Genomic DNA, 25,841 nt, shown 5'->3' on the forward strand with positions numbered 1-25,841 from the left:
TGTGAGATGGCACCGATAAAGATTTCCATTTGCACAATAATGTTCCCAAACTCTAGATCAAAACAATATTATTTAACACATGGTAACTGCAGAGACTAGGAGCCTGAGATATGTTATTAAAAGGCAGTCCCTTGTAAACTTTCCTCAAGAGGAACAGTAGCAGTTGAGTATGCAAGAGTTACTCATATCATATTCATCAAGACAGCAATGCTTTATAAAAGACATACAGCTTATTTCCAGATTAACAACTTTATACGATACTGATTTTCTGAAACACGTATCCATCCAGTCCAAGATTGAAGTCACATCCATCTTCACTGCTCTGAAGCTACTAGGTCTTTTGCTCTGCTGCTGTTGCTGTCTGTGAGGGAGCTTCTGGTTTCACAATCTGGTACGTAATGAGATATTCTGGGTATGCCTGAAAGTAAGACAAAAAATGAAACACTACTTTATGCAAGGGTAGGCTCAGGAGGCTCTCACTTTTGGATTTCACTAAACAGTGACAAGGAAGGACAGTGCAAGAATCAGCTCTATGTTCAGAGAGTGCAAAAGAGAAAGTGGATTTCAAACCTAGCCAGCACTAAGTGAGAACTGCTCAAGGTAGTTAATACCTTTGCTAACACATTAGTAGAAAGAAAGATGTTGCTTCCATGCAGACACTGCCAGAAATTGTGTGCGCAACAGGAATTCACAGAGTTACTCTCCTTGTTAGCTAATCCTACAGATCAGTCAGTGCCTGTAAGTTATTAAAAAAATCTCAGAGAACAGTATAGTCTGACCCCAAAATGGGGTGACCTGCAAATGCCTTTACTGGCAGTAAAATACTTGGCCCACTCAAAGCACATAACCCAGTCAGTCATCGGGGTTTTCTGAAGACAGCTGGTAGGCAGGTCAGTCCCAGAACAAAGCCAAAGCTGCTGGAGGGCAGGACCCCATTTAGAGGAACCGAGACAGGTGAGAGGAGACTGGGCCTACAGAAGCCTCATGAAGGGCAAATGGACCTGGGATGAATTCTTTGCAACACTGCAGGATGGGAAGCCTCGCTGCTGAAAAGGTGCTGGGGGTCCTTGGGTGACAGCAAGCTAAAGCAGAATCAACAGCGTGTCCTGGCAGCAGTAAGGCTATCAGCATTCTGTGGTACATCATCAGCAATGTAGCAGTGATTGCTGTTTATTTGGTGCTCACTTAATCACATTAGAAAACAGCATACAACTTTTGGCTCCTCCAATACAAACTGAAGCCAAGTTCCGCAAAGGACCAATAAGAGAGAACAGGATAAACAAGACAAGGCTGAGGGAGATGGGCATGTCCAGTGCAGAAAAGAGAAGGCTTTGTGGGACCTCATAGCAACCTTCCATTATGTATTGAAGGTTACTGAGAAAACCGAGCCAGACTCTTTCCTGAGATGTGCAGCAGGAGAATGTGATTAATTAAAACAGGGAAGGTTTCTATCGGATACAAATAACATAACATTTCACTCCGAGGATAAGCAATCAAAGGAACAAGCTGCTGTGGGGGTCTGTGAAACATCACTCTCTGAGGCCTCCCTGGTCAAAGAAAGCCTTCAACAGCCTGGTCTGGATTCAGCATGAACAAGAGGCTGGACGATGTGACCTCCCCAGGTCGCATAGGCCAGCGAAGTGAGTAAGTTCAGAACCTGAGCTTATGATATAATCTTATCATAGAATTGCAGATTGGTTTGGGTGGAAGGGACCTTTAAAGACCATCTAGTTCCAACTCCCCTGCCATGGGTGGGGACACCTTCCACTCAGACACATTGCTCAAAGCCCCAGCCAGCTTTGCCTTTAACACTTTTTGGGATGGGACAACCACAGCTTCCCTGGGGAACCTGTTCTAGGGCCTCCCTAACCTCTGGATAAAGAATTTCTTCTTAACATCTAATCTAAATCTCTTTCGTTTAAAACTGCTCCCCCATGTCCTATCACTATGTGCCCACGTAAAAAGTTGCTCTCCCTCTTTTTTATAACCTCCCTTTAGGTACTGGAAGGCTGCTGTAAGGTCTCCCTGTAGCCTACTCCAGGCTGAACAATCTCAATTCTCTTAGCCGTGCCTCATAGGAGAGGTGCTTCATCCCTCTGATCAGCTTCACAGTCCTTCTCTGTACCCACTCTATGTCCTTCCTTTGCTGAGGACCCCAGAGCTGGATGTAGCACTCCAGGTGGGGTCTCATGAGGGCAGAGTAGAGGGGCAGAATCACCTCCCTTGACCTGCTGTCCACTCCTCTTCTGATGCAGACCAGGATACAGTTGGTCTTCTGGGCTGCAAGTGCACACTGTTGGCTCATGTCCAGCTCTTTGTCCACCAGAACCCCCATGTTCTTCTCCACAGGGCTGCACTCAGTAAGTACTTCTCCCAGTTCTGTACTCATGTCTGGGATTGTCCTGACCCAGGTGCAGCACCTTGCATTTGGCCTTGTTGAACCTCGAGAAGTCTTTGTGGACTCACTTCTCAAGCTTGTCCAGATCCTTCTGGATGGCATCCCAATCCTTCTATTGTGTCAACTGCACTACTCAGCTTTGTTTCATCTGCAAACTTGCTGAGGGTGCACTTGATCTCACTGTCTGTGTCACTGATAAAGATACTAAAGAGCACTGACCCCCAGACAGAGCTCTGAGGGACACCTGTCTTCACCAACCTCCACCTGGATACAGAGCCACTGACCACAACTCTCTGGCTGCATCCAGCCAGCCAATTCCTTATCCCCTGAAGAGTATGCCCTTCAAACTTGGAGATGTCGTGTGGGACACAACAGGTAGATGACATCAATCCATCTTCCCTTGTCAACTATTGCAGTCACTCCATCATAGAAGGCCAACAGATAGGTCAGGCACGACTTGCCCTTACTGAAGCTGTGCTGGCTGTCTTGGGTCACCTCCTTGTCTTGTGTGTGCCTTCGCACTGCTTACATAAGAATCTGTTGCGTGATCTTCCCAGGCACAGAGGTGAGGCTCACCTGTCTGTAGTTCCTCAGGTTTTCTTTTCTCCATGTTCTGAAAATAGGAGTGACGTTTCCCTTTTTCTAGTCTCTGGGGTCCTCTCCTGACTGCCATGACTTTTCAAATATGATGGAGTGGCCTGGCAACAACATCAGCCAGCTCCCTCAGGACCCTGGGATGCATGTCATCAGGCCCCACAGACCTGTGGCTATTCAGTTTCATCAGGTACTGGTGCCACCCAGTGTAGTAAGCAAACCCTTTTCTTGAGTCAGGGTCTAGCTGAGTTATTCAGACTAAAAACTCAAACTTCTGAAGATTGCTGGGCTACCTCAGCTGCCATTTAAGGGCAGTCTCTGTCACTGCTGGGAACCCACAGGTAAAAAGCCCAGAACCCTCAAGATGCACTTGAGCCCCAGAAACGCACATGTCCTTGGTACTGCAGTAGTGCCAGTAAAATGCAACAGGAGAAGGAGTGCCTACTGAGAGAAACTACAGTTCTTAATAGACTCTAGGAGTGATGCACAGAGGAAATAAGGCAATTCTGCATGGTATAAATCAGAGCAGCTCAGTGGATAGGAATAGCATTTGCTGGCTTGACTCATTGGCTCACTGTTTATTTCCACATTTAAATGAAAAAAACCCAAAAAAATCTAATCAACCATGTTATCACAGCACATTTGGTCTGGAAACCAGTCACATCCCCTCTGCAGCTCCAAGCTCTGCCCTTCCATAAACCCAGTCCATGCTAACCTACATACCTGTTCTCCTCTATAGATAACATATTCAGCATATGCAAGTCCATTCACACTTGGCCTGCCGATAACAGAATGGTGTCCTGGAGGGGCATGAGCCATTTTCATTGTGCTGAACTGAAGAAAGGATTTTCCAAGGGTCACCCTACAGAAGAGCATTTGTCTAAAAGGAAAAAAGAAAACATAATTTTCAAATATCTTACTAGGAGTTGTAATGCATCCAGAACTATTTCAGTCTTTTGAGTTTATTTTGTTACAATTGATTTATCAGGGCTTTTTAGAGAAATACTTTTAGAAACCAGTTCTAAAACTGTATAAAACCTGTCACAAAAAAAATCTTTCTTGACACACAGAAGAGAAAACACACACTTTGTTTAGCCCTCACATGGAGGCCTGTTCTAGTTCATTTTATATAAAACCATTGAAAGAAGCTGAAACTCTGTGTGCTCTTACCAGCAGGGTATGGACAGGTGTCTAAGTGCAAGAAACACATTGATCTACTCCAGTACAAAACAAAGCTATGATTAAATCCTGTTCACTACCTTCAAAATTATCTGATCCGTAGCACAACACTGGACTGCTGACCACCACTTTGCACTGCAGTTTTGTTCTGAGAGTGCCTGGAGTTTAACTGCTATTTTCCCCTGACTCTTCATTTTCAAACTTGCTGTTTCAAGCCTCTTTCCTGAGCCACAGTTCACTTTGATTTATACTCACTTCATGCTTAGATGTAATTTTTGACCTTCCTGTGAGACTTGCTGCATTCAATATCCTTTTTTGTTTAGGCTTGACAAATGGAAAACTGCATTTTTCCTGCTATGACCAAGCTCAAGTGGCCATTTTTTCCCCAAAAGTTATCCCGTGCCAGGATTGTAAACATCAGGATAGCCAGAATTACATATGGGGAACTCTGCTGGACTCATACCTGTGGCAGATATAACAGGACCTGTCTTTGTGTGTGGGACAGCCTGTTCCTCCCCCTATCCCATACACATATTGGTTGCTTTTTGAGGAGTTCTCAGCAAAGTAAATTCCAGCTCCAAACATTCCTCCAATGTATGCATGCCTTTCATCAAATCCTTTGTGAATGATAGCATTAATAAAAGGAGAACCTAGAACAGAATGACACAAAAAGATACATACTTGTTAAGCTCTATAGTAATACAGGACTCGGTGTCAAGAGGAGTTTATCTGCCTCAAATAGACCATTAAATACCAGAAAGCGTGCTCAGTCAGCTGGAAGGGGGCGATACCCAGCAGGATGCAATGATGTGTGGGATTTATCATTATAGACCAAAATCCCACGTGTGACTCACTTCTTACTCATTTCACAGATCTCATTAAATGGTTTTCCCCCCACTCAGACTTCACTGCAATTTATCTTGTCAATGCACACCTTCCCCAGCAGTCAGGACTGGTTAAGATAGTGCAAGGTGTCAGGATAATCCCACCCAAACCCAATTTCCTACACAGAATCCTAGAAGGATCTAGGGCAGAAGGACCTTTAGGCAACTGCCATTTGTAGGCACTTCTGGATGCTTCTAGAGAAATCTTGCTGAAACTCATGTTTGGATTTGATTCCTTTCCCTGATGCTTGCCCAAAGCACCAGGGTAAAATGCTTTTAACTGCGTGCTGCTCCCCTCAATTAGAAGATATGATGCCTTTCTCACAGCACTGTAACATCCTGCCAGCAGCTTTACTGGAAATGACTAAGATGTGGCTTAGCAAAAAAACTTTCTTTTCCTTTAAAAAAAAAGAACAGTATTTTTAATCTAGTGTAGCTTTTTGAATTGCAGTAACCACACCAACTAACTCCACCACCCCCAAACCCTCAGTGCACCTGTTCCATTTCTAGTGTAGAAATGCAATTACTTGTGCAGGATGGTGACACAGCAACACTAACATTGCCTGTGTATCCTTCTAAGGTTGGGGGGTTTTGTTAAATAGCAATACATGCAACGACACTCCTTCCTTACCGTGAAACAGCATGCGCTCATTGTGGTGGTTATGATTCTCCTCCGAGACCTCCTTCTGCCTGTGACAGAATCTCTCCCGCAACTTCTTGTTCACTACCTTTTGAATCTGCAGTGGTACAATAGGTCCAACCATACTTAATTGGAATACAGTTTCACAGGGTTCATGCAAATTCAGCAGGGAAACTGACAGCAAGACAGATGTGTGGTATAAAGAAACCCCATGGCTGCTCTGCACACAAGGCTGATGCCTTTCAAACAACTCTGCAGCACAAGCTTACAAATGGTTAAAACCAGTGTGAAATTGCAGTCTAAGTTCCCAAGTTTAAGAATGACTTTCAGGCTTCTTCCCTCAGAGCTTGCAATACAACAAAGAACTACAAACCAACTGAAAGTTCTTTCCTCTCTGCTTTGAGCTCTGTCGACAATCTGGTCTAGCTTTTTAAAGCCTGCTGTCTAGTTTAGGCTTATTTTTTATGAAAAGAAACAGCTTTTGAGGGAAAAAATAAGCAGATGTGCTGTTTAATCTATCCTGAGTTGTTTTTCCAGCTACATGCTCTAATATCACTTTGGTTTCTGGAAAGGACTTCAGCTTTGGTTGGGAGTAGAATGGAAGCAGTTTACTTCAGGACATAGGAACTACTTGATCAAGTTACAGAGGCTCTGCACAGGCTTACTTTTCAGACCGGCAGCATAGGTTTGCTGGAGCTCAGAAACCATGTTCTGTTCTGATTTACTCTATTTTCTCTCCCCCCCTCCCAAAAAAAACCCCAAAGGACGCAGAAAGCATACTTTCCCTCAAAGACAATGCACTGTTTTCTGAAATGCCAAGGCTTGTAAAAGATATTTTTCTAGCTGGCAAGGGCAAAGAAGGTGTCAAGATGGAAAGTTGCATAGGGAGACAGAAACTTTATAATAAAAGTCACGACTATCCTTTCACCCCCTCAAAGATCTCCTTTAAAAAGGCAAGAAAAGACTATACTAAAGAAAAAGCATAAATCTGGGTTGCAAAGTCAAACACAGAAATTCAAACAGGCTGTGAAACATAAGTCAGGTTCTTCACCAGCTCTGTCCTCAACATCAATTCTTCAGACTCCCTTAAGAGCCCAAGTGGACACTTTTCCCTCATTCTCTGTGCAGAGCAGACATACTGTCTATTTTTAGCATTTAGCACTTGCTTTAACTCTGCTCCTGAATATTATTTCAACAAAGAATTTTCAATATAAAAAGGTGATCCATTAAACTGATTCTACCCGCTGGCATAAATACTAACATTTTACCACATAAAAGGAATAGGTTTTGAAACTCACCCTGATGACATTGTATCTGTTGAAGATCCCACCAGCATTTCCCCCATCTCGATGCTCCCGGATTGTACTTTGCATCTATGTCAAAGAACAGAACCAAATGCTCAGCACACAAAGCTTGCTAGCAAGGCATGGATGCTTTTTATCTCAGTATAGCACTGGCAACAACAATCCTGATTGAAAATTAATTAAAAGCTGTACAAAAAACCTGAGATACACCCTAATTTGTCAAGCACCCAATGTGCTATGCTGTTCCACAACAGAGAAGTTGAATGATGCAATTATCCAATCTTGTAACAAAAATCTACATAGAATAAAGGAAAATAATGGTATTTGCTATAAAAAATATACACAGCTAGAAAACCTGCTTTAGATGAGAAAAAGTCTTGACTATACAAAAAAGATCACTTTGAAGCAATAACAAATGTGATTTTAATGAGTTTAGTTTGCATTTCTTAGTGACAGGGAAATGCTTGCACTAAATTTTCCTATGACTTTAGCAGACCTTGAGAATTTCAGTGGTTTCATTGTGTCTTTTCCAGAGGTATTTATAGCTACAGCAACAATATTTAGTAACAGTTCAAATAAATATCCCAATTTACTATGGCAGACAAGTGACCCTTTCTGTCAGATAAGTTTATTAAAAAGATCTGCACATACTCCAGTTCATGGAGTTACAAATAAAAAATGTTCTGGGCTAAACCGGCAGCAATCCTGAATATCTCGACTTCTAAAAAGACTCCAAACACTTCTGTGCTATAGTGTAGGAACACGACACAAATAGCAAATGCACAGTAAAATGGAGTTTCTTCCAAATACGACTCTTCAGGAAGTCTCTTTTCTGTTATGAGTTTTGCTTTCAGAACGGTATCTGCTTGTAGTTTACTTAAATAAAAGAGCATGTGTGTGTGGGAGGCAAAATTACAGTCAATTCTCAATTATCTGTGAGCTGTTTATCTGGGTTACAGATTAACTAAGCCACTGAGACAAGAGAAAACAAGCTGGTTCCCTTGCAGAAACAGCCTGAGCACAGAAAATGCTAAGGGAATTGCAAGACCTTGATTCTTTGGTCTTCACACACAGCTTTTAATTTGCACAGGTTCACCTGTCTATGGAAAGCTGTGGAAACCCTTGCTATGAGACAACATCCAAGACAACATCCAAAGCACAACAACAAAGCAAAATTGGGATAACACTAAAGTGAACAAACAGACCACTTATTAAAAAATTGGCAGGACACAGCAAAATAATCTCCATCATTGCTCTATATGAAAAGACAAATGAAACTTCATGTCAGATCTATGCGACTCATACAGCACACTTTAGCTCTGATAGCTTATAAGTCAAAAGAGAAATACATGGCCACTGAAGCATTAAGAAAGGTATTTGGATTACCTCCTCTTCTACGGACTGATACTCCTTATCGTCAGGAGCAAGGTCAAGGAGAATGGTCCCCTGACTCACACAGTGGAAAGTCAAATAAGGATTGGTGCCTACAAAGAGAAGGAATGAAAAAGAGCAAAAATCAACAGGAAAAACCCATACCAGCTCTATTTGTATCCATCATCACCATTATTCTTAAACAACCACAGCACAGCAGGAAATGCAAAATAAACATGAGACAAAAGCACAACCTCAAAAAGATAAAAGTGCTTTCATTACCAGCAGAGGATTTAAAAGAGAGAAGAAAAATGCATGTGGGATGTAATTGCCTATTATCGCTTCCACTTTCAATAGAAGCATCTCAGAAGTGTGAGGCATCTAAAACTCCATCAGGTCCACCCTTCAGGATATAACTGGCCTGTGGGTATGTACGTAGGGCAAATCAATCAAAAAGATCCTGCCTGGGTAAAACAGGGTTCTGAGAAATGGGCACAGCTTCCAAAGCTGTCATTGTCTGGAAGACAGGTGATCACTTAGTCCTGTATATCCTCAACATATTCTTTACTTGTCACAACTCACTCAGCCACCAGGTCTGCCAGCAAGTACACTTTCAAGTCTCTGTCAAGTCCTGGTGACAAAGCCTAATTTAGAGAAGTAGGGAGCCTATGGTATGTTAAACTAACCAGTAAAAGTGTCATATTTACCTTGCTGCCCTCCTAGAAGTCTCTCCACACCTTTTATTAATTTGTGGCGGTGTCCATATGCATTGATCCCAATTTCTTTAAGCTCCTCATGCCCCATGTCTGCCAGCACATCCAGGGTTATCTGGAAAGGTTAAAGACCACAAAAATCATTTGCCAAAACTGGCCTGACTTCCAAGGCTGAAGCCCTGTCACTTCAGAAAATAAACATATTCATGGTTCAACCAAGAACCTATATATGTTTAATGTTTTGCTTCACTTCTAATTGCTGCCACCTTCTGGCAAGCCTCTCTCTATCCCATTCCCAGCTGCTGCAGCCTGAAGCTGTGCAAAACTTTTACTTCTCTTACACCAATTAACAAGAAGCTGATCCATCCTCACAGAAGGTTCTCACAAGCATTTTTACTTAGGTATGAGGAGGATGCATGGAAATGCTGAGACAAATATGTGAACATTTTTGAAGCATTTGAAGTTTCACACTGTTATGCAATTCATTATTTTCACTACACAAGCAGAAATGCATATTCTATAAGCTCACTAATAAATGCTGTCTTTTTTATGTCAACATCGTTATGGTGTGTGCTATTACTGTGTATCTATATACACGTGTGCACTTGCATGTGTATCAAACCAGTGGGACACATACAACTTATTCATTTAGTTGCAATATATGAATACATCTACAATCACCTGACAAAGTTATAAATTTTAAGGTCATAGAAATTCTTGGTGGAAGGAAAAAAGGTAATAAAACATTTTTGAAAAGGACAGGAGATAGAGGCTAAAAAAAGTACACACAAAAGCAATTGTCACTGAGTTGATTCTGTGAAAGCCTGAAATATTTGAGAGGACCACAAAGCTGGAGCATCTCCCCTACAAAGACAGGCTGTGCAGTCTGGGGATGTTCAGCCTGGAGGTTGCATGGAGACCTCATAGTGGCCTTTCAGTATCTGAAGGGGCTACAGAGGAGCCAGAGAGGGACTCTTTGTTAGGAACTGCACTGATAGGACAAGGGGTAACAGATTCAAATTGAAGGAGGGGAAATTTAGGCTAGATATTAGGAAAAAATGTTTCCTGTAAGGGTGCTGATACACTGGAACAGGTTGCTCAGGGAGGTAGTGGATGCCCCAACCCTGGCAGTGTTCACAGCCTGGTTGGATGAGGCCTTGAGCAACCACCTCTAGTGGGAGGTGTCTCTGCCCATGGCATGAGGGATGGGACTAGATGATCAATAAGGTCCATTCCAACCCCTAAAATTCTATGATTCTATGACTTCAACCAGAGGAGATAACTGCATAAAATCTGCTTCCAAATTTGCACACTGAAGTAGAACGGGAAGTTCAGCAAATAATGGGGAAACTGTACAGCTTGATTCAAAAGAAGTTGCGTTGTTAGTAGAACTCGAATTGCAGGTATGAACTCTGTCCACAACAAAGCAAACATCTTTAATTCCAAAGAAAGCAACTCAAGCAAGGAATTAATAGCTACACTGAACATCTGTCCAACTGAGCAGAAAACAACCCCACTGGGATTGCTGTGGACAAGCCACTGCAGATGTTCATCATGTGCAGCAGAACATTATAAAATACAGAAGAAACCCAAATACTAGAAAGCATCAGGAGGAGGCTAGAGCCAAGGTGAAAAAGTGCACATGAAGCTACTGCAGTGCTTGGAAGAAACAGCTTAATAAGCTTAAAGAAAACAAGCTTGTTTTTACTACAAAGAAATTCACAAAAGAAGCTAAGTAGTTTCAAAATGATGAATGCAGTGAATGTGGTTTGCATTATTAAATCTTACCAGCAGGGGAAGATCTTAAAAACAGGTTAGGACTTAAGAAAGCAGAAGTAGAACAAAGCCAGCAATGTTATGGGAAGGTGTGAAAAATAATAAGAACAGAGAAAGGTAAGACTATAGGCTGTTTGAGGATGGTTTCTTTCTTAACATAAACAATTCCAAATTAAAGAAAAGAGCTTGTGCTTCATATATAAGAAGGGGGAAAAAGATATGTTATTTAAACTTTGCAGATATACCTCCTAAGACATTTCATGGAAAGAGTTGGAACTTTTTCTGTAAGCTACACATTACATTTCAAACCTTTGTTTCCTGACTCCTCAATAAAAGATCAGTAGTAGAGGCCAGAGAGAAAAATAATCATCAAATCCAGTCTCTTGTACCTTTCACATCCATCAGTGCATCCATCTCACTCATGCAAACAAGTATTTAGCTGTAACATGTTACATTTAAGAAACTATACATAAAAAGAGTTTACAAATACATTACAGGTCCTTCTGCTCTCAAACATAATGTAAGCTTGAGAAGCTGTCACATTAGTTGCACTCTTTTCATATATTGTGAATTATTGATAAATCTGCAGGGTTTTCTACCTATCTCTCAATGCCATTTGAAACTTGCTAGCCCTGCAAAACCCAGTTAATGCTATGGTCCTCACCCAATAGGAGATATAGCTTCTGCATTCTCTGGTGTGACAACACCCTTGCAAAACTAGATTTTTGTTTCAGCATATAGTCAAACTGAAGGTTTTCCTAGATCTACCCGAAGTATCGTATGCAGCACTACAGGCAGTGAAAAGCTTGTTTGGATATCAAGATAGCTGAACGACAAGTGCAGGTTTCATTCCAACCTAACTTTGTTATAGCCACCATGTTCAAAGTTCACAAGGCCCAGTATAACTCTCAGAATACAAGCCAATCTGGCAGTCATAGTCTATGTGTAAGAAACTGAAAGCCACTGGACACTTGAATCAAAAAACCAGCAGAAATATTCACAAGTTTCTCAACTTCACCATAATGTATCTGGCAACTCATTTGCAAAAATCTGCAAGAAAACTTGCATATACTTGTTTTTCTGTAGATGTGATGTTGGGGGTTTTTCTTTTCCTTTTTCAGTTAGAAAATGAAAATGTCACTGAAATTTATTAGCTTAGTTTATCTTTTAAACATATAAACAGAGATGAGGCTTGCCACTTACCTGTTCTGTCTCAAAGATGTCCCGAAGGTGTTCAAGACCGAGGCTTTTTAGGAACTGGGTAATGTTCATGTCAAGACCAGAAACTACAAGAGAGGAAACAAGTCTTTATGCATCTGAATTTAAAAAACATAAACCAAACCAACTTAAAAAAATAATCAAGCAATACCACTGATTCTCTCAGAATTCCAAACTGATTCTTTGTACAAGCAATTTGACTATGTCTGTAAAAAGCAATCCACTTCCATTGTGTCAAAGCTCAGTGCAAAGCTTATCACTGTTCCCTCTTCAGAATCAGCTATTAAAAAGCACAAACCATCTGTGATGAATACAGGTTCATATCACCGAGAGTATGAAAAGGAAGAGTGGATGTATTTTTACTATGTGATCACCTAGATGCTGACCTAAAGCATGGATTCCAGATACTACTCAAAGGGTTTAAAAAGCCTTAGCAAAATCCCCCAGCCATCACATTCATAATTCCTTCATCAAAATAATTCTCATTGGATTTCCTTTATAAAGTCAACAACAAACATCTGGGCACCTAATGAGATCTGCCTTTGTAGTCAGACCTAATCACTGACAGCAAACAGATGAACAGTCAACAGCGATCATAGCAGAGCACATGAAAACAGCAATTATCAGGCACTTTAAAGCACAGGTAATAGTTCAAGCTGCACAGTATTTTCTGGCTAGTCAGAAATGCTTTTCAGGTAAAGCAAGACCTATTGTCATCCTAAACTACTGTACTTTTGGCAATGTAAACTTGTCCAACAGCAAATGCACCTTCTCCTTCCTTCCTTTCAGTTCCGGCTGCTCCATCACCAGCATTTGATGCTCCTCCGACAGCTAGTTCTGCCAGTGGCCCAGTGAGGTTATCTATACTGCTGGCAGCAGAGAGGCAGGACGGTGTAGATGCTGGCGAGATCACAGAGGCACTAACAACAGTAGCTTGAGGCTTGAAGCATGTAGGTAAAGCTTCTGGAGGCATTGCATCTATCAGCAATGCTCGGATATCATCAGCCTGAAAAACAGAAAGAACATTCAACATGAGCTTCTACTACCACATCTCTGGAAAGAATTTTTCTTTTAGTTTTTTTGTTTGGTTGGTTGGTTGGTTTTGTCTGGGTTATTTTTTTGATTGCTCTGTTCCCCATTAGAAAGAAAACTGCCAACTTTTGTTACGGGGGAATTTATTGTTCCAAGAACATTCTGATTCACTGCTCAGATGTAATGAATCAAGTTCTCCCCATTTCTAAAGGTATGTAAGCAGGTAGAATTTCTTTCTGGCAGAATGACTTTATAGGTGTTAAAGCCAGGAAGAGCAATGCAGCAACTTTATCTGAAATCCTTCAGAATCCAGGCCAGGCAAGGCCACTTAAACTTCTTTGTCAGGCTCAACTTTGGGTGAAGCATTTTGCACTGGATCAAGGTGCATTTGAAATGCTACCACTGCCTCTGCTACAATCACATCTTATAGTGTTAAATAATGGGGAAAAAAAGACAGGTGTTCAGGAGAAGTAGGAACTTAGCTGACAATTTAATTTAGCCTCTATTTACTAAATTAAGCAAGACCCTCATATTTAAGAATTTTGTCCTTGAAAGTTCTTGTAGAATGTGATCAAGATATCCTCATTTTCCCTAAGAGAAATCAAGTAATTTTCATATCCTTCATCATGAAGCAAGTTTTCTAGAGCTTGGATTATTCTAGAGGATATTTCTTGGACTCTCCATAAATAAATAAATAACCTTAAAAGACACTTGCATTGTAACCAGACACATTTTCACTACCTGTTTTGTCAAGATTGGTTAACCTGGGACATACATGTTAATGTAACCTTATTTTTAACCAGCCACCACTAGTAAGAAAGTTTACAGACACCAGTTTTAGAAAAAGTTTGATAGCCACCTACAATCTTGCAGTGTTGTTTTGGAGTTAAAAAAGAAAGAACTGAGGACATATGCAGGCACTAAGCATCAGCATCCTCTAAAGGATCCCATTCCTCTAAAGGCCTTCTGGTGTTCCTCCCAGGTTCAAAGAAATGATTGCCAACAGTACACAGATTGACCATCATCAGGGACGTTTCAGAGAGTTTTATTTTTGGAAATGAGGAGATTGATCCCAGGAGTGAATCCGTAAGCAGAAGCAAACCTTAAATCACAAGCCATGTTAACATCTCAGCCAAAGGAAAATGCCTAGACTCGTGGGTGAAAAGCCACAAACAAGCACTCTGGAGATGCTCTTCTCTCTCCACCTCAGCACAATGAAAGCTGAGGACTGCTGATCCCCTGGAGCCATAGAAAGCCATTTAATATGCAGAGCAAATCCTCCAGAGCAGCCTGTGGCTGGCATGCTAACACGAACTTACTGTTGCCAGGTCTAGTGGTGTCTGACCCTCTTGATTCTTCATGGTTGGATCTGCTCCATGAGCTAACAGCAGAGCACAGAGCTGTGTCCTTCCTTTTTGTGCAGCTTCATGCAATGGTGTGAACGCCCATTTATCTGTTGCATTTACACATGTATTGTACTTGATCAACAGTGCTGCTATATCCACATGCTGGAAAACACAAGAACATCAATCAACATGACACTGGTAAAATATATCTCATTTTTCACGTTGGAGGTAATGTCATTTTTCATGTTGGAGGTAATGGTGCCTAGAGACCCCTGCAGTTTCTCTTTCCTTTAACTCATTCTGCCTCCTTTGTCTACATAGCAGCACACTTCTTCAGGTACCTTTTTATACTGCAGCATCACAGTCATCTGCATCTGTGCACTAACAAATCATGCACGAGCACATGAATAATTGGGGCCAGGCACTGAATTATATTTTTGCCAAATCACCCAAGGACATAGCATGAAGTTTGTGTCAGCTGCAGGAGCAGACATTATACCTGATCCAGCATAAAAAAATATTGTGGACAAATCTAAACTGGCAAATTTACAGGGCTACAACATTTGTGATACAACACTAGAAGCACTAAAGATCAATGTGTGATGCTACCAAGCCACCCCTGTGCACAGAAACCTTCACTGTTGTACTTTCTTGCAATTTCTTGCAAGACTTTGAACCCATCTGTGGCAGCACAGATCTGTTCTTTCTTCAATCATGTTTTATGAGAACTTTAATTGATAAAATGCATTATGAGTGTCATAAGGGATAACTGTTTTACATGGGCTATAAAAGTAATGCACTTATAACTTCCATCGATATCCTGTCCTTGAAGTCTCCCAAGGTAAAATAAGAGAATGTCAAACTTGTCTGCCTCTGACCAGTACTTTTTTTTCTGCAATACATTTAAGAAATAAAAAGTAGCTAGGCAAAAATAAGTGAGTAGAAGCATGAAACACTGAAATTGTAAGCAGAAGCACAAAGACTTGCCAATAGATTTTATTTTTCCTCTCAATGGCAATTAAGTGACTCTTTGCAGCTCTCATAAAATGGCTCGTTCTCTGAACAAGTGTGTTTTGAAAATACTTCTGACTTTATTTTTCCTCTCTGGCAAACTTTTAAAGCAATTGTTGTTCATGTGACTTTTCTGCCACAGGAAGCCCTACTGAGGGGCACACAGCAAGAAGTGCTGGGTGGCAGAACTGAAGATATTCTCTGAGCAAAAGGCTGTGCCTGTGAAACCTGCCAGCTATGAACTTGTGAAGCCAGTACTCATCTCCTCTCTACCTCCCATCACAGAGATCTCAACAGGCTGATGACAGCTCAGAGACAAGTGTGGGATGCCACAGGAAAGGTACACAGCAACTCATAACTAAATAAGCTAAGGGAAAAGCACCAAATACTGCCTCGTTAACTTTTCCTAGAGAAAGTAAGGCAGCCAAATTAGACTAGCATTCTGATTTTTAGAAGTGATAATCAGCTCAAACCAATTTCTAACATTTCTCTGAGCCAGTAAGGAATGCTTTGGCTTCACACAAAATGTGTGTTTTGGTTTCCCATGACAGAGAAGAAAGAACACAATCTTTTGCAAGTGAATTTATCTCTAGACCTAAGCAACATCCTGGGAATTAATGCTTATGGCAGATGCTCATAAACAATATTGCTGGGTATTAGGATCCAGTAATGTAAAAGAATTCTGTGTAGCCTTTCTAATCCTTCATCAGGATTTAGAGCTTTTTGCTCTTTAGGATACTGGGATCCAATGCAAATGATGTAGGTTGAGTTTCACTGACACTCTTCTTAAACAAGGTGAATGCTGTACTTTTTATTTCATTTGGCTCTCAAAAGCAATTGTGATTCTATTATAGTCATATCTCCCAGATTTTGATGTTCTTGTGCCAGGGCCAGGGAATATCATGGGATGTCAAAAACACTACTTCATGCTAGGAGCTTCTCAAGCACTATCTCTGTACAGTTACTTGCAAGAGATTTCTTTCTCACCTCATCCACAACTAACAACTGCTCATACGCAATCAGTCATCTGTGCAACTGGTACACAGATGCTTCCTCCTATATGGAGAATGGAGAGCCTATCTCATCCAAAATGGTTTGAATCTGCTACTGCACTCCCACTGCAGCAGTTTGCCCTAAAGGACAACCATATTACTGTATCAGTAGCCCTTCAACACTTTAGCAATAGCTTCCCACCAGACACCAACTGTAACAGAACTCCACTTCCCAGTTATCACCTGCACATAATCCCCTGGTATTTTCCTCTTCCTTCCATCTAAGTCTTTAAGAGATGTCTTGAGGTCTTTTCTGTTTAACACTGTTCAATCCTGCACAGCTGCTTGCCTGCAAAAAAGCTATGTTGTAGTCATCTTTCTAAACTGCAGCCTTTAACACCTGAATCTGTGTCTTATTTAGACCTGTAGGACTGTGAACAGGACCCACAACAGCAACTTAGCCCAACAAATATTTCACACTATCAAAACCTGAACTATTTTCACAATAACTGTCTTAGGATATGACTTTAAGGAGTTCCTTGTTGGTCTACTCATGACAAGAATGCCTGTACCTACCCCATAGGATGCTGCATTGTGTAGGGGGATTAATCCTCCTTTGTCCTGTGCATTAACATCAGCACCATGCTCAAGAAGGTATTCAGCTACTTCCAAATTGTTGTAACCAGCTGTAGAAAAGGCACAGGAAAAGAAATTGGGTATTAGGAGAGCTAAACTAAAGAAAAATATTAAGACAGAAAAGCTAAGGCAATTTTTCAATTGCAAAAGTTCCTCTTCCCTAGTAATTGTACTACCTCCTGAAATACAGGTGCTATAGGTAACTCTTTGTTTAGGACAACTCTCTGTGCAACTCTTCCTATACCAATCCTGAGCTTGGTGAATTACATTTGTAGCCATACCATAAACATACAAACCTTCAAAACCTGGTGAGACACCCACCTGCAAGATGTAGTGGTGTTGAATTTCTTCCCTGGGTGTCTCTGCAATTGATATTTTCTTGAGTACACAGTTTCTGCACTCGTGCCAGGCACCCCTTCTTGGCAGCATCTAGCAAGGCAGCATCTCCTCGCAGCAAGTCCTGGATATCTGTGTCCCCTTCTTTCACCAAATCCAGAGGAGTGTTCCCATCTCGATTCTTTTTTGTTGGATCAGCTCCATGCTGCAAAGAGCAAAGTGGAATGCTACTGTCACAATCATGAGCAGAGCAGCAAGCATAAGTGTGTTGCTATTTTGTGGAACAGGATAGAAGTCAGGGGATTTTGCTGACCTACCATCATGAAATAGCAACTGTACAGAGTAGTAAGCACATAAGAATAAATTCAGGAGCCTGAGGCCTAAAAGCACTAATCTGAAACACAGCTGTGCCAGTCTCAACTCCACATGCATGAATAGCAGGCCTCTGCAAGAGCTGCCACTGCTCTGCTTGCAACTCAGGTAGGTTCAGGAGCATATCCTGCATATAGCTATTTCCTACTGTCAAAACAGGTGCTAAGGAAAAGCCAACTGCAAGTACCTTGCTGTCGGTCCTCTCCTTCTCCTGAAAACTGTCAGGAATCAAACAGTTGGCAGAGGTGCTTCCTCAGCACAACTTTTTGAGCTAGTGAACTCAGGCCCCAGATCTGACTAAATGCCAACCTGCTATTGAAAGGCACTTGTTTCAGAAGGGAACTAGAAAAATACTCTTCTCTACACTTCCCAATAGATAACAACACCATCTTAAGCAGTTTACAGGTCCTTGAAAGTAGTGAAGAAAAAACTTTGGTGGACAAGTAGAGTTGGAGTTTATCTATGCTGGTAAAACATGCAGATTAGACAATGACAGGAACACAGTACTGGAGCACAGGAGGATGAGGAAGGGAACATACTACATAGAGCATATGGTGTGAGTCATGTCCACATTCAGTTTTGTGGGAGGACAGCTCCTCCCCTGCTCACTCTCAGCAGCAGTAGAGAAAAACAAAGATGAGGCAGAGGCAGCTGCTGGCTCTACAGCTGTCTGGCTGGCCTCTTCAGAATAACCAAACACCTACCAGCAAGTCTACCCTGCCATTTCCCACTGGATATGCTGGCAAAGCTGAGAGAGTCTGAGCCACAGAGAATGAGCTGGAAATGGTAAAGCAGAGTGAATCAAATGCCTTGTACTTGGAAACAGTGTTTGGAAGCCTTGTCTTTTGGAAGCAACTATGTTCAGGGTGTAAAGGATAAACAGCAAGGGACAGAAATGGACAGAGTATTGATTACACAGAACCAGATCCACTTCTGTGATTCTTTTTGGAAGAGAGCATTCTTTTCATAAAGCCCTTTAAACTGCAATGACTCTTCCAAGATATGACCTTAAATCACTTAATTTAAAACTCATCAAAATTGGAACTATTCAAATATGCTCCAGAATAAATATCTGAATGAAGAGGCACTGTCTTCTGAGACTCCTTGTATGAAATAGAAACAAATAAAGGTGGCAATTTTAAAGAAAGAGGATGAAAAAAGACAGTGTGTCCAACATGCCTACATATTTTTGCTTCCTTCTTCAAGCAGACCAGGAGAGAAGGAGCACAGGTCAGGAGGAGTCAAGCTCAACATCCACAACTCAGCAGAACTGACAGCACTGCCAGCTGGCATAAGAAACACAGCAGGAGAAACCCTGAGCAAACTGCAGTGTGAGCACATATCTGCAGACTCCCAGAGCCTTTGCACATCTGTGTCACCTTAAGGACATATTTAGCTCTTGTGCAAGAGTGATGTTAAAAAATAAATTTAAGCACTTTTCTATTTCCTGTTGTACATCCATTCAGGAATCTTTGAACACAAAACATGGCTAAATTCCCTGTGGAAGGATCAGAAAAGGCCAGAGATCTCCAGTATCTATAAAGCAACACTGTGTTTGAGAGCTTATGTTGAGCTAACATCTCTATTCATATGTTACCTCCAGGGCCATCATCATGCCTGCACCACAGACATCCCTGAACATCCTCTGGTTTCTGCTGCAGATGCATTTCAAACTAATGTGCTACTCCCTCTGAATGCTTTTTTGGTAATGGAGTGAAATAATTAATGACATAGAAAGGAAATAGCAGGACTTTACAGCAGCAAATTAAAAGTGGCTGGGGAAGATCCTCATTATTTTAAGAACATCCATATCCTGAGTTGCTCCTATTTTAAATGTTGTGCTTCAGAGGGACATAAGTAGGTAAAGCTAAAACAGGAAGTAGGATTGCCAAGAAATTCTACTCCAGCACCCTCTTTTGCCCTCCCACTTCAGGATATGACCTCATGTTAAGAAGTTTCTCAAACTCCTGTTTCTCACTGGAAACATCTTTGCATTACCTTATGCTTTTTACAGGTTCTTCCACTAACTATAATGAAAACTTATGCCACAGTATATTAAAATGCATTTCCTCCAAGAGCTTGATAAATTATACATTAGCATAACAGTTTTACATTTCTCTCATGCCAAACACCATTTAGGACCACCTTCAGTTATTGCTCTGTAACACACTCTTGCAGAAGTCTTAACAAAAGTTACTTAAATGCAGTAACTATACCAGAAAGGGACAGACAGGACAAGGTGAGGCTTTTGTAATTTTACACAAATTCAGCTGGTTTTTTTCCAGTCTGGCAGTCTTGTCATACTTGACTAATAGCATTAATACACGTGCTGGATAAAGTAACTGTACTGATGATTATTTGTAAGTGAATGACATTACACAAGAAGCCAAATGACAATTTTAATATGCAAATTGATTCAAAAGATACCACAAAGAACTAACTGAATGCAATTAACTTTGTGTTAATTGATCTTCAGCAAAAATAAACATATATGCATTTAAAGACACAAGGACTCCAGCACATACTTTTAAAAGCAGTTTGCAGATTTCGTATTTTCCTTTTGCTGCTGCTTCATGTAGAGGAGTGAATTTCCACAGGTCTGCCACGTTGACAGAAGCACCATGCCTCACTAGGAGTTCAGCCACTTCGTAGTGTCCGTAGGAACAGGCATTGTGCAGGGGTACTAAGCCACTAATCAACAAGAAAGTATTAATAGGTACAGAGAATAAAATCCAATATGCACTTATACAAAGTTCCAGTAGATAACACTCCCACTTTCACTAGACGTTATTGTCATCTTTCAGTCTTTCCATTTTTCATGGCCTTACTTCTCTGCTATTATAACATCAATTAAAGCTTAATTATCCTTCAGTTCTCATCCATAAGACTTCTAAATACCTAGCAAGCCCCAATGTTATTGCTTCCAGAAGCAAGTAACTTCAATGCTGCTAACAGCCAAAAACTAAATTGCAAGACTCACTATTATTCTGACTTTGGATATCTGAGTGTAAATTTCAGAAAGGTTATAACACTATACAATGTGTCTGAAGTACAGTTATTAGTAAGCACTGCACACCTAATAGATACAGAAAGATACCCAAACATTTCTTTCAAGGAGAGCCTGGAAATTCACTATTGGAAATGTATTAGCACTAGAAATTAATTATGCCACACACAGAACCAATATATTGGAGTGAAAGATCAAACAATCGTGTTATTCTACATGACTGCTTTGCAACTAATGCAAAAACCTGTAAATGCATCATCTCATTTAACTGAACATTAACTCAATAACTAACTGACTAAATGATAAAAGCTAACTGAGTTAGAAAAACTGACCAGAGATAACCCTGGTATTTTACCCCATTCTACTCAAAACTAATTTCAGAAGACCTAAAACAAGTTAAAGCCTGCTTTTAGGTCTTGAAAATGGGGAAAAGGGAGAAGAAAAGCATCATGTATTACAGTGTCAGATAGGTACTTGAAAATGGCTTTCCCAGAAAGCAAGATTTGCCCTAATGGTCCATAAATCTCCCTACAGTGATGTCAGAAACAACGCAGATCAAGAAGAACAAAGGAAAAATTTTCAGGAGAAAATCATGATGGTTACTGAAATCTGAAGCAAAACAAATAGCAGGAATATATAAGTCTCACACTAACAGAAAACAACAGAATGTATCATGGAATGAAATGTACCCTTTATCTTTGGCATGTACATCTGCTCCATGGTGCAACAGATACTCCACCACTGACACACGGTTGTATCCTGCAGCAAAGTGCAGAGGTGTTGAGTGACGACCTTCCAGATCTCTACAATTCACATTCTGAGGGCTGCAAAGTTGCTGCAAAGACAAAATAATCCAAAATCCACTACAGAACTAAAACAAACAAATAAAACACTCCACAAAACCAAACAACAACAACAAAACACCAAATAAACAAACCCAAAATAAAAAACCTAAACTATCACCTCCAAAGACCCAACACTAAATTTGAACCATTTATTTTTATATGTAAATTTTTAGAAGTTAGGTTTCAGGAAATTTCTTTCCACTTAGGCAGAGATAGAAAAAGTAGCTGGTCTAAATTTATGGCCAAAAGTACTTCTAAAACAAACAAGACTTAAATGATGGAAGTGGTACGAAGACATTCCTGATGTATGAGAAAGGGTGAGCCTCTACATCACCAAATTCCAGGTTCAAGGCCATGTAACTTTCTCCAGATATGTTACTATTTCCAGCCTATGTTGCCTTCAGAAATCCAGAAATATTGAGCTTGGCAATCGGGAGAGCTGCCAGTACACAAAACTTCTGCTGTTTGAATATTAATATGTAACACGTTGAAGTTCAAGGTGAGAATGCACAAAGAACAATCTATCTGTAGGCCATATTGCCCACAGACCAAGTATAAAAGACAAGATCAAACTTTTGTGTGATGTTGGAATTCCATGGCCTGACCCTTCACCTTCAGACTAAGAATGGCTTAAAATGTGAAGCCTGCTACCTGTTATCAGTGGTGTTTGCTTGCCTTCTCATTGAATCATGCACCTGATGCTTGCTAAACTGTTATTCTGACAATCACAGGGTCTACCTCAAAGAATTCTGACTTAAGAGAAAACAAGAAAGAAAGAAGATATTTGCCTTCCCATTTTTTATGATTTACCATCCACTGGGAATTACTTCCACAGCTATTGTAGCTGAGGCTTCCACAAGCCTTGCACAGCAATGCAAAGTGGAAAATTAACCTGAATTGCTCAAACCTACCTTCACAGTTTCCAAGTCTCCAGCTTTGGATGCTTCTAACAAGCGATAATCCACATCTGATGTGCGCACTGGTGTACTTTCTACATAGGGAAAAAGATGGCTTAGGATTACTCAGGATAATTAAGTTATACTAACTTGTGCTCAACATATTTTCCAAACTTGAGGGGTGGAGTTAGTTTGTTGTCATTTGTAAAAATACAACTGGGGTTGTGATTTTTCAAGTTTGTATCACTGAAAGAGCTTAGCTTCAAGTGTAAACAAGTCAGATTTCAACTCTAGAGCTGACATTATTCTTCCACATTCTACCCTCTCAATCCACATACATACATTCATTCATGTGCACGTTTTAAAGCCATGTAACCAGCCATGTCTCAGGAGTGGCTACCCTTCAAACAGTCCTTCCCTGCATTGCTGTGAAATGCCTTTTCTTTTTTTTTCCCCACTGTTTTAAGGCAATATTGTTAAAAACACTGGAGGAAATGGAGTTTGTAGGTATCACGGGTCCTCTCATCTATCCGAGCATCTGCCTTTCTTTGACTACCTGCACATCTCACTGTAAGCTGGGTTACTTGCTCTGTAGTAGCTACTGATGCAACTATTCTTCTCTGCACTTGGAAAAATTCAAATGCAAAATGGGTAAGAAGATGTACTTACAAGAAAACTAGTGGCACCCTCTACACTTCACCTTTCTAATGCAAGATATCAACAAATTGTTATCTAAACAGTATCCAGAGAACTTTCACAATAAAATCTTTCTCTGCTGAACAAGCAAGAGATACGAAGTAAAACTTCAAATGGCTTAGCAACTATCAGTATTTTTCCGCCAGTAACACTCTGCTTGTGACTACTAAAGTACCTAACAGGGTGGCTGATGAAGGGAAAAGGGTTTCTCACATGCTCAGCAATATGTGGCTGCTACAATCTCCCAGTACAGCAGCATACTCTAAAACTAAAACATGCTTATTCTTTTCCCAGTTAGCACAAAATCATTGAACTGAGCAGGGCTTTTCATTTATTTATTTATTTTCTGACAAGTATCACACAACACACACTGTAGATGTCTGCACATGACGATGGAAGAGAGAGATGAGAAAACTACTGCAAGTCTCTTGCATTGAAAACAAAGTAAGAGCTAAAGCTGTAAAGGGAGAAGCTCAAGTTCAAATACATAAGCCTTTATTTTTACCCACCACTTAGAATCTGTTGCACTGCTTCATTTCCCATCTGTGCTGCTGTGAAGCCTTGTAAAGAGATGATGGAGGGATCAGAGCCGTAACTCAGCAACAGGCGGCAGGTTTGCAAGTGACCTGCTAATGCAGCCCTGTGCAACGCTGTTTGACCAAGTGTGTCCAGTGCATTCATCTGAAAAATCAGCAGCAATATACAATAAAACACTGTAGTAATTAAAAGCCTGCACCTGTCCCCTGTCCTTAATAAGAAGAGCAGTAAGAAGAATTTTCCTGCATACAAATTTATCAATTCGTCTGCACTGCAATTAAACAAAACCAACTGACAAAATATGCAAACACACTAAAGCAAAGATAATTTGCCATAGATGCTTTCCTGTCTTTTAACAACACAGGTAATTTGTTTGCATGGCTAGCAGACAACATAGGACCCCCAAAACCCTACTTAAAACAGTAATCAAGCTTGTAACAAGCTCAATGAAGACCAGCCTTGTGCAAGAAGAGCAAAACTATCACAGAGGAGGGGAAATAGGTAAATCATTAAACAAACAATTCAAAGATTGTCCAGCTTTGAGGAAACTGCCACCTGTCATTCTCAGAAGGAAAATCAGCATTCCCCACTACCAAGAATCAATGCAAAACAAAGATGTTGAATGAGAATTCGGGGGAGGGGGAACAACACAACATTAGATACAAACAGTCCATTTCCTCTGCACTTTTTGTGCCTTTACAGAAATGTTAAGTATTACTGGATATAATTCTACTGAATCCAAGACTGTATAAACAGGCAATATGGAGTATCACTTTCAGAGTATGATACAATGGAAAAATAAGATCTAACACTACCTAAATAACTAGAAATATCCTCACCAGTGCACTATCAGAGAAAGGAAGAGAATAATAGAGAGCTATAAAAGGTGGGAAAACACCCTCACAAAAATAACCTTTCAAGAAGATACTTTGTACCAAAAAGCGATTCATGACAAATTTAAATGCAAATGCCCAACAGCTTTTGACCACTTTATGAAATACAGAACTATTCTATATTCTCTGCAAGCAACTCAGAACCTGTTATCTGTTTCCAGGCCTACAGACTGCAGGCTGTGCACTGCATGCATAATAGATTTCCTTAATGTAGAAAACCCACCTTATTACCTACTCAAAATTTTTCTGGTGGCAGCAAACAAAGGCTTTGCTTGCTATTTCTCACCAAAAATGTCCCATGCAAATGCTACTACCTTTCCATGAAAACTAGTGAAAACACATTTTGGGTAAGATACATATTCTATAACTAAATGAAATTTAATTAGAGGAGTAACTATGTAAAGATCTACTATTAGACAGGGTAAAAAAAAAAACCCTTCAACACTACAATATCAAGCCACAGGAAAGAATAAAGAAGAATCAAATAAATAAAGAAGAGTGTGATTCAATATTGTCTGAAATTATTCTACAGACTGATAGAGCAGGAATTTCTCAGATCACAAACCTCTCCTGCTGGAGGATGGACAGGAGAACAGATCTGCTTTCTTCTAACTGTGCTCAGCTCATGCCAGTCTATTGGGATTACCCTCAAAAGTTTTGTTTCAAGTAAAAAACTTACTGCTTTCATAAATAATAACTAGATGCTGAATGGCCCAAATCCATCATTTTGTTCAGATGATGATCCTCATCTGTTTCAGGACACCAGATACCTTCCACCATGGATAAAGACACAGAGAAAAGCAGAAGTCTAGGGCTACACAGGTTTAATGATGGTAAAGGCAGAATGAAATGAGATTTGTGGATTCTGAAAGTAGCTGATAGCACTCCGTTCATGCAAGTAAGAAAATCTTAAGTGATGTCTTTTTTAACACTGAATTCCTGTGTTAAACATGCTTGCACTGACTAAAGCATTGAAGCAATAGCAGCAAGGCATTCACACTGCACAATTCGATACGGTCTGCGTACCTGGAAAAAATGTAAATATTCATTTGAAATGAACACTGTTGGAGTCATCAAGAGCCATCATCTCACATGTCTCATCCAGGTCTCCTTTCACCTCCAAATCATTAACTCTGCCAACAATCAATTTGTGTGGAAGAAGAGC

The 25,841-nt window shown here is 40.5% G+C and overlaps 1 protein-coding gene across 1 annotated transcript in view; it reads right to left on the reverse strand.

The window, feature by feature from the left end:
• Window positions 1-25,841, reverse strand: part of TNKS (tankyrase, TRF1-interacting ankyrin-related ADP-ribose polymerase) — a gene marked incomplete at its 5' end in the record, with an annotated part of 41,895 nt that continues 16,054 nt past the window's right edge. Inside the window, 16 exons of the mRNA XM_009084525.1 lie at window positions 1-418; window positions 3,716-3,872; window positions 4,635-4,821; window positions 5,687-5,792; window positions 6,994-7,068; window positions 8,386-8,483; window positions 9,078-9,198; window positions 12,063-12,145; window positions 12,846-13,083; window positions 14,429-14,617; window positions 17,035-17,144; window positions 17,416-17,635; window positions 20,328-20,493; window positions 21,499-21,644; window positions 22,566-22,645; window positions 23,756-23,927. Of these exons, the coding sequence (XP_009082773.1) occupies window positions 332-418; window positions 3,716-3,872; window positions 4,635-4,821; window positions 5,687-5,792; window positions 6,994-7,068; window positions 8,386-8,483; window positions 9,078-9,198; window positions 12,063-12,145; window positions 12,846-13,083; window positions 14,429-14,617; window positions 17,035-17,144; window positions 17,416-17,635; window positions 20,328-20,493; window positions 21,499-21,644; window positions 22,566-22,645; window positions 23,756-23,927 (2,235 nt within the window). The remainder of the gene's footprint in view (window positions 419-3,715; window positions 3,873-4,634; window positions 4,822-5,686; window positions 5,793-6,993; window positions 7,069-8,385; window positions 8,484-9,077; window positions 9,199-12,062; window positions 12,146-12,845; window positions 13,084-14,428; window positions 14,618-17,034; window positions 17,145-17,415; window positions 17,636-20,327; window positions 20,494-21,498; window positions 21,645-22,565; window positions 22,646-23,755; window positions 23,928-25,841) is intronic.

The sequence above is a fragment of the Acanthisitta chloris genome, unplaced genomic scaffold (assembly GCF_000695815.1).
Source record: "Acanthisitta chloris isolate BGI_N310 unplaced genomic scaffold, ASM69581v1 scaffold21831, whole genome shotgun sequence".
Classification (NCBI taxonomy): domain Eukaryota; kingdom Metazoa; phylum Chordata; class Aves; order Passeriformes; family Acanthisittidae; genus Acanthisitta; species Acanthisitta chloris.